Source organism: Calidris pugnax, unplaced genomic scaffold (assembly GCF_001431845.1).
Source record: "Calidris pugnax isolate Ruff unplaced genomic scaffold, ASM143184v1 scaffold38, whole genome shotgun sequence".
NCBI lineage: Eukaryota > Metazoa > Chordata > Aves > Charadriiformes > Scolopacidae > Calidris > Calidris pugnax.
The window spans coordinates 3,787,939-3,796,602 of NW_015090995.1; the positions used below are offsets into that span (position 1 = coordinate 3,787,939).

Below are 8,664 nucleotides of genomic sequence, written 5' to 3' on the forward strand. Positions count from 1 at the left end.
TGTCCTCTGCTTCTTCAACAGCGCTGCTGTGGGGTTTGGGGTTGCTCAGCTCTTAACCAGAAAGATCAGAGGATTCAGTCTTTAAAATAACATTTTATTCTCCAAAGTATCATTCAAGTGTTTGAGCTGAACAGTTACTAGAAGAGTTCACAGTCAGAATGAAAATCCTCCCTCCCCTCATCGCTGTGTTTGCGTGATGGGTGAGTGGCTCAGTCTGGGTCTCCCAGCCTGCAGTCTTCTCAAATAAGCAGACACATGAACATATGAAACAGTAAAAATACAAACAGTGGACACCAAAGCATAAGAAAGGCAGAAAATCTTGCTAGGCACTTCTGTGGTGCATTTCCTTTGGTCGTTGGACCCCGTGCTGGATGTTCTTGGGGTGGCCCAAGCACCCAACAAGAGCTGTGCAATGAGCAGGCAAAGCTGCTGCTCCTGGGTGAACGTGCCAGAGAAATGAGCAAAGGAGAAGTGCTAAAGAAAGCCTGGAGCTGTCTGAATACCCAGAAACGTGAGGCTGTCCTGGCCTAACAAAGACTGCAGTAACAGGAGAGGAAAAGCTGTCATTCTCCTGGTTTGGGGTTATAAGTTGGCAATGTGTCCTGGTGTGCCTGACCTCCAAGGCCCGCGGTGCCCATTTCTGGGCTCCATTATGGAGCAAAATATTCACCCGCTCCCCAGGTAATGCTCTGATGGGTGTCTCCCTCTTCTTTTCCCAATGCTTCTGTGCTCCTCATCTCCCTTTCCCTTTTCCTGCTTTCTCTGGTGTGGAGACAATGTGGTACTTAGAAAACATTCACAGTGGATTCTCATTCCTATTCCTCCTGCTGCTCCTCTTCCTCCCATCGAAGGAGCCCGTCTCAGTCCTGGGCTCTGTACTTGCCCTTCCCCAGGCTGGCTGGAGACCTTGGCCAAGGCTGTATCTCCATTCCTCCTGCCGCTCCTCTTCCTCCCGTCGAAGGAGCCCATCTCAGTCCTGGGCTCTACTTGCCCTTCCCCAGGCTGGCTGGAGACCTTGGCCAAGGCTGTATCTCCTTGGACACTTCCAGCCTTCATTCTTCCTGGGAAAGACCTTCTTCAGTTACGTCAGCTGAGCTAGTGCAGAAAAAAGTAAGGTCCCAGTTATCCTTTTCACTTCTGCCTCCCAAGGAAGCTCTAGCCCCAGTGATAGGAGTGGAAGAAACGTGAAGCAGTTCCAGTTTCTTTCTCCATCTTCTCAGCAAGTCTTGTCCAGTAAATATCACCAGTCAGAGCAAATCCTTGATGAGAAGGTGCCCCACCTGAGACCTTGGCCCCACTGGAAAGCCTATATCTCCGTCACAGACTTGCTGTGGCTCAGCCCACCCTGCTGCCTTAGGAGAGCTCTCTTCAGCCTGCCCTGGATGGTGCAGAGCACGGCCCTCCGGAAACTGCTGGACAAGAGGAAGAAGATGACTGGGTCAAGGCAGCTGTTGAGGGCTGAGATGCAGAGCACAAGCTCATTAGCCAGATGGAGACTCTGCTTCCAGGGCAGACTAGAAATGATCCCCACTTGTGCAAGGATGTAAGGAATGCGGACAACGTGATAGGGGGTGAAGCATACAATGAAGATGATCAGGACTATGAAGGTCTTGGAGATGGCTCTCGTGCTGGTCTTCTTGTTCAGCTGCTGAGCTTTCACTGAAGACACTCTGTGGAGCTTGGCAAATATCTCACTATAGAAGTAGAGGAAAAGCAGCAGCAGGATGAAGAAAGTGGCTACTGCAACCATGTTAAAAGCTGCTGCTGTGGTGCTTTTGCTCCTGAAGTGGAAGCATTTGTGGTCACAGGGCCCCTTTCCTCTCGTCTCAAAAAAGAAAGGCAGCATGAACAGTGTGTGCACGAACCAAACCACCCCAGAGACCACATTGCTACACAACACAGTGTGAATCCTAAATTTCTGCAGGGGCCAGATGATCTTCAGGTAGCGGTCGAGGCTGATCAGGCTGAGGAATGTGATGCTGACGTACATGTTGAGGTAGAAGAAGGCCCCGATGATGTTGCAGAAGATCAGAGGCTCGCTCTTGCCGTGAAAGGCGATGCGGAAGGGCAGGCAGAGGGAGAGCAGCAGGTCGGAGAGCGCCAGGTTCCTCAGGTAGACGGTGATGGAGGTCCTGCGCTGCGCGCCACACAAGAACACCCAGAGCGCCAGGGCATTGCTGAGCAGCCCGATGATGAAGATGAGGGAGTACATCACAGGGAGCGTCACAGAGAGGAACTCGTCTCGGATCTCAGAGCAGGAGTTGCTGAGTCTGTGCTCTGGGAGCTGGCTGGCAGGAAAGGGGGTGCTCGGGGAGTCCATCGTTAGGGCCATGAATCTGGAAAGAAAAATGCAGAGGTGTTGGAACAGACATCTGCGTGAGCTGATTCCATACAGGCACTGTCACTTCTAGATAGTGAAGACCTCTGCGATACCTCTGTGGTTCCTCGGTGCCCCAGGTCACTGCAAACACAACTTTGCAGTCTCCCAAACTGTTATGTGAAGGCCACCAGCTTGCACAGCACATGGAAAACCAGACTAGGGACTTGGGAGCATGAGTCTGCCAGGCTCACACGCTGGCTTTTTGGCACTGTCTTCTGTCCCCTGGGGCTCAGGCCTGCAGGGAAACCTACACACAGAATCTGCCTGTTCAACCCTGGTGAGAAAACAGGCCGCCACACTCCTACCACAGGCTGGTCCAAGGCTTGGTGACTGGCTTTTCTCATGCTGCTCTGTGCTACTCTCTAAGGAAGGATGTGAGACTGGAGTGGTGGAAGTTGGCTGCTGTGTGCTAGGGTAAGCACACTCTACTAAATACTAAAATCTGGGGTTCCTCAGCAGGGCAAAACGATATTTTTGGTTGTACATGAGCAATCAAATGGGTAGAGCAAACATGAATTCAGACCAGCCACAGCATGACACATATGGGGACCTTGGCGTTGTTGAGGGACAGTGCTGAGGTCTGTCGGAGCTCCCTCTGAGGCTGGGAAATCAAACCCATACCTGGCTATGCCTTCATCACCATTCTGCAGCTCTCACATGGGATACCCGGGCTTGTCTTGGGAGTAAGGCTGCCCCCACCAGACTCTTCCCTCCCACCCAACTCTCTCTCCATGCCCGTCCCTTCTCACCCGGGGATCCCGGCACTCGCAAGGTGCAAGGCATTGGGACAGGGCTGCAGCTCTCAGCCAGCAGTGACAGTGCAGGGGTGCACTCGTGGTCCCCGTGGCTAGGCTGGAGCTCTGACTCTGGGCATGTGTGTGTGCCTCCATGGCTTTGGTCTCAGCTAAGCACACCCTACTCAATACCAAAATCTGGGGTTCCTTGGCAGGGCAAAACCACATTTTTGGTTGTACATGAGTAACCAAATGGGTAGAGCAAACATGGATTCAGACCAGCCACAGCATGACAGAGGGCTCCAACTCTGGGCACGTGTGTGTGCCTCCATGGCTTTGGTCTCAGCCCTTTTCTCATGATTGTACACACAGCCGCTTTTCCATCGGTGGTGCAAGGCTGCTGGGCTCCTTCACCAGCCACGGGAAGGCAGGGAGCAAGCCCACATCAGGGACAGAGGCACTGCACCCATGGTGGCCCCTCTCTGCCTGGCACTGCTGGGGACTGACCCCAGAAGCTCTTCACGTGCCCCTGACCTCCTGTTTCCCCTGGGCAGGGACGGGAAGCGTGGTTCCTTCCAGCCCCTCACCCTTCACTCCCCTTCCTGCTTTCCATGACGTTGAGTTACCCGTAGCTGCAAAAACCTCCAACTTCCTTCCTCTTCTCATGACTTCACCCACAGCCGCTTTTCCATCGGTGGTGCAAGGCTGCTGGGCTCCTTCACCAGCCACGGGAAGGCAGGGAGCAAGCCCACATTGGGGATGGAGGCACTGCAGCCATGGTGGCCCCTCTCTGCCTGGCACTGCTGGGGACTGATGTGCTTCACGTGCCCCTGACCTCCTGTTTCCCCTGGGCAGGGACGGGAAGCATGGTTCCTTCCAGCCCCTCACCCTTCACTCCCCTTCCTGCTTTCCATGACGTTGAGTTACCCCGTAGCTGCAAAAACCTCCAACTTCCTTCCTACCTGCCATAACTTGTCTAACTTGTCTACTCTGCTCCCTTCGTACATCCCCAGCCTCAGGTGCTGTAGGATGGAGGCAGCAGAGCGAGATGGATTTGTGGCTTGAGACACAAGGTGCTGTAAAACCAGCAGGTGTTGAATACCTCAAATTCCCAGTTCTGGTTTGCTGCATGGGGGTGATGCCACCAGGCACCTGACTGCTTCAAGGTGGATCCTTGCAGCATCCCTGGGTGCCTGGATGGACCCAGCACAGTGCCTCTTGCCTGGGGGGCTGTGTTGGTCCCTGCAAGGGCAGGCACGGACCCCTGGGTGTGTGCACAGTCGGATTACCAGTACAAGCACTTAGAGAGCTGTGTGTGTGTCATGCAGGGGTGTGTGCATGTATGTACAGCTCTGTGTGGGTATGTGCATGTATGTCCAACCCCATGGCAGCCTGACCTTCATGTGGGAGTGAGAGTTGGGACAGTGGTACACACTGTGTGTGTCTGCAGGGCTGTGACAGTTTGCCTGAGAGTGCACAGCTGTGCCAGGGTCCCCGTGCCCGTGTGTGACTCCAGCCACACTTGAGACCATTGCGTGGCAGATGTTCCTGCCTGTCCTGGGCTCCTTCTGCTCAGCCCACCGTTCTCCCCACCCAGTCCCAGCCCAGCTTTTCCCACCAGCCATTCCCCCAACCTGAGTTAGTACCCCTGTACCCCCTCAGTACCCCTGATTCCCTCTTCCCCCTCAACACTCACCCCCATGACAAAAACACCCCAATGACTCATAGTAAGAAGAAAAGCCACCCCACAGCCACCTACCTCTCTCAGGACCTCTCCTCTGCTCCTTCCCCCGCTGCGACAGTGGTTCCTGCCCTCACTGGGGCCCCTATAAGCCCTTGGCTGGTGACGACAGCTTTCATGATGACGAATACCCTCCATAGTTTCCCCGCTCCTCCCATGTGGGCTTGATGGGTTTTCCCCTTCTGTTCCTGGAGAGGAGGTGTGTTTGGAGGGGTTTGTCCTGATGCAGGTTCTTCAACGCACGCCATGTACCCGTTTCCCTGAGCAAGCGCTGGCCGTGGCCACAGCTCATGCAAATCAGCCAATTTGGAGATCTGTGGTCCAGCCCAGGGTGTCCCCCTCTCCAAATCGGCTCATTCCCACCGGCACGGGACAATCCCCAAGCCAAACCTGATATTCCTCTTGAAAGCATCATCCACTGCCCTCGGGGACCACAGGGGATGCCAGGCACTTGTGGGAGAGCTCAGCCACGGGGAGGTGGAGCATGGCAGTGTGCCACCACTCACAGCTGCCCCATGGCATCAGGGCTGCGAGCGAGGGTCTACGCTGGCAGAAGGAGGGGAGTTCTCCCAGCTTTTGCCCACGCTGAGGGGGAAGTGATTCAGCTGGAAGTCCTTGAAGCATCCACTGCCTTGGAGACCCCTGGCCTGATCCTGCACTGGCTCCAGCCCTGCCTGAATGATATTCCCAGCATTGCCTGCACCTGGTTGGGGTGGCATGGAGACAGACTGCTCCTTCCTTCTCCAGGCAGGCAGCTCGTCCCCCGGCCCTCATCCCAGACACCAAAAGCACAACAGCCCCACGTGTGGAGCAGATGGTTCCGCAAACTGTTTCCACGTTACCAGATTTAGCTCACTGATCGGCGAGAGGTGCGCCCACACAGACGCAGGGGAGGAACAGGCAGGTGATGGCAGTGGAAAGGAGACAGCTGCTCTCCACCAGCTGCTGCACCAGGGTCTGGCCAGGGCTGAGAGAGCAAACGGAGATGCACACAGCTGTCCTGACCAAAGATGGGGCAGCACCCTCCATGCTGTCAGCACTGCTGGACACCTGGGGAAGGAGAGGCACCAACACCTGAGGTGTGTGGGCAGAGCTCAGGGTCAAGCTCAGCATCCTCCCGCCCCATGACAAGCACTGCAGCCCCTCTTCCCACAAATATGACTGTCTCCAGCCACCCAGGCAGCTCCTCGTGCCCCCTGGAGGGAACGGGACTCAGGATCTCTTCCTCTGCAGCTCACGTTTCAGTACAAACCCCAGAGGCAGTAAATGATGCAGGTGCCGAGCAGTGACTCAGTCTCCAGCCGCACACGTCCAAATATCAGCAGTGAGAAACATCTCTCAGCAGCACAGGAAGGTTCCTGCTGTGACCAGAGCTCAGGGGCTGCCGGCCAGCTTGTTGGGGCTATGGGGGTCTGAACCCCTTGGGGAAAGGGGGTGTCTACATCCTATCTTCCTGCTTCCCACCCTGCAGCCGCCCTGCGAGAGGCTTTAGGTCCAGCTGCATTCAGACCCCTCAAAAGTGAGTCAAGTCACCGTTCACATGGGCTGGAGAGAAACCCCTGCCTGTACCCTCCTGGGCTCTTACCCCTCGGCGGGGACTTGCAGAGGAAGCCTGTGGGCAGGGACAGTGCTGCTGGGGCTTGTGTCAGCACCAGCCACCCCTCGGGGCAGAAATGCTACTTCCCAAGCCAGGAAACCTGCTGCTCATCTGCCTCCCCTTCGCAGGACTCCTCCAGCCCAGGGGCTGCCTTCCCAGTATCAGCAGCCTCAGACTTGACCCTGGAACCTAACCCAGACCTGGGGATGGGCTGGGTCACCTGCCATCCTCTGTTTTCACTGCAAGGCACTGTCACATAAATGACTGGGTGGCCCTGGGAAACAGGAATGAAATCCAGATCCACAGGGTGCTTTGAAACACCATGGCTGTGCTTCTCAGACAACCCATGCCCTGACAGCATCCCTGCCCTGGCTGAGCTCAAGCTGCTGCTTCCCTCCAAAGGGAAACCATGGCTTCTCCGCAGGACCAGAGTAGGAGATGAGTAAGGGAGAAGGGTTTGTTCCAGCTGTGGAAATCTTTAAGCCTGAAGCCCGGAAACCAGAGGCTGTCAAACCTCTGAATTTTCCGTCTTGTCCCAGTGTCTTGTGCTGCATCAGCTTCACCTCCGGCCCTTGCTGAGTAATTAGGAAAGATAAACCTAAGCAGAGCTGCCAGCCAGAAGGCAGAGAAGTAACTGTAAACAGAGAAAGGCCGGGAAGTTTGAAAGTGCATTTCTAGAGCATCAGCTGGTGGTGTCTGCCACTTTCAAACATATCCATACGGATAAGCCCATCGCCACACTCACATCCCCCGTGTTCCTGTCCAGCCCTTCTGCAGCAACCTGCCCTCTGAAAGGGCCCAGGGACAGAGCTGGGACAAGTGAGCTCCTGGTTCCGGCCACCACGGTCGGGAGCTATGAGGGTGTAAAGGAGAGAAGTAGAATCATAGAATCATAGAATCGTCTAGGTTGGAAGAGACCCTTGGGATCATCGAGTCCAACCATCTACCCTACTCTACAAGGTCATACCCTACACCAGTAAGGCCAGGCTTGCAGGGAGGGACATCTTCTATTAGACCTGCTGGTACCACTGGGACGGCACCAGCCTGGCTGTGCAGCCCAGTCCAGAGTGGAAGGATCTGCTGGGACTGGGAGCAGGAATAAGGTCTTTAGTCCAGAGGATGGGTGGTCAATGCTTGTGCTTGGTTTCAAGCAGGGGAAGCACACAGAGAGCCGCAGCTCGCAGGCTGTCTTGCACCTCAGCGAGACCCTGGCAGCCTGTGGTCTGTGTGGCTGCTGTGAGCCGGGGTGCTGTGAGCGTCGTTGATGCCGCAGCACCATCGCTCGCTCGGGGAATTTGTTACTCACTCTGAAGAGCACAGAGGGATGAGCCACACTACTGATCACACTTCGGTTTCATTTCCCAGCTGAGCGCTGCTGGGACGCGTGTAGGAAAGTGCCCATGTCCCAGCAACCACATGGGTGCTCTGAGCTTGTTTGGGACTCAATGAGAAGTACTGAACTTGAACTTCAGTTTCAGACCTTGACATCCACACTGTCCTTTGGGACTAAGTTTTTACCTGAGCGCTGCTGGGACGCGTGTAGGAAAGTGCCCATGTCCCAGCAACCACATGGGTGCTCTGAGCTTGTTTGGGACAAGTTGAAAGCTGAGTGCCAACTGCCACCAAGCCTGGCTGATATGGCACTGAGGGACGGGGAGAGCAGGAGGGAAGGCTGGCTGCAGAGGACCCCATGGGGCTCCCCAGCCATGTCACCTCCGCTCATGGGGCGGGTGCCTCTGCTCTGTATGTAGGGGGGTGACTCGCACACTGGGTAAACATCCCTGCTTTGGGATAACCCCCCCCCGTACCCCTCGGCGCAGGGTCTCACCCGCTGCTGCCGGGGGGGTGTGAACTCTCCTTGTTCACCCGGCGGCTGCCGGTTCCCCCCGACAGCCCGCGTCCTGGTACTTCCCCCACCCACTTACTGTCTCTGGCATCTTCCGTGCTGGGGATTTCCCGAGTCAGATGTGGTATATATATTTAGGAACCCCAAGAACTCTATGATCCAGGTTATTTCTTTGTAACCCTTTGAACTCTCCTAAAATCCCTCCCTCTGCTCTGTGTGTAGAGGGGTGTCTTGCACACTGGGTAAACGTCCCCGCTTTGGGATAACACCCCCCGTACCCATTGGCGCAGGGTCTCACCCGCTGCTGCCGGGGGGGGGTGAACTCTCCTTGTTCACCCGGCGGCTGCCGGTTCCCCCCGACAGCCC

The 8,664-nt window shown here is 55.8% G+C and overlaps 1 protein-coding gene across 2 annotated transcripts; it reads right to left on the reverse strand.

Moving 5' to 3' along the window:
- Positions 1 to 1,306: 1,306 nt before the first annotated feature.
- Positions 1,307 to 6,398, reverse strand: LOC106895558 (probable G-protein coupled receptor 34). 2 transcript variants are annotated; one of them, XM_014954998.1, is made up of 3 exons: positions 5,698 to 6,398; positions 4,874 to 5,043; positions 1,307 to 2,336 (listed from the first exon to the last, which is right to left on the reverse strand). In XM_014954998.1, exon 3 carries the CDS (start codon positions 2,330 to 2,332, stop codon positions 1,307 to 1,309), a length of 1,026 nt encoding a protein of 341 aa, XP_014810484.1. In that variant the 5' UTR covers positions 2,333 to 2,336; positions 4,874 to 5,043; positions 5,698 to 6,398. The 2 variants fall into 2 exon arrangements, with proteins under 2 accessions (XP_014810484.1, XP_014810483.1); XM_014954997.1 differs by having other exon boundaries at positions 4,874 to 6,398.
- Positions 6,399 to 8,664: the final 2,266 nt, after the last annotated feature.

Bases quoted from the DNA above. Each gene is read 5' to 3' on its own strand.
- LOC106895558 (XM_014954998.1), bottom strand. From the start codon at position 2,332: ATGGCCCTAACGATGGACTCCCCGAGCACCCCCTTTCCTGCCAGCCAG.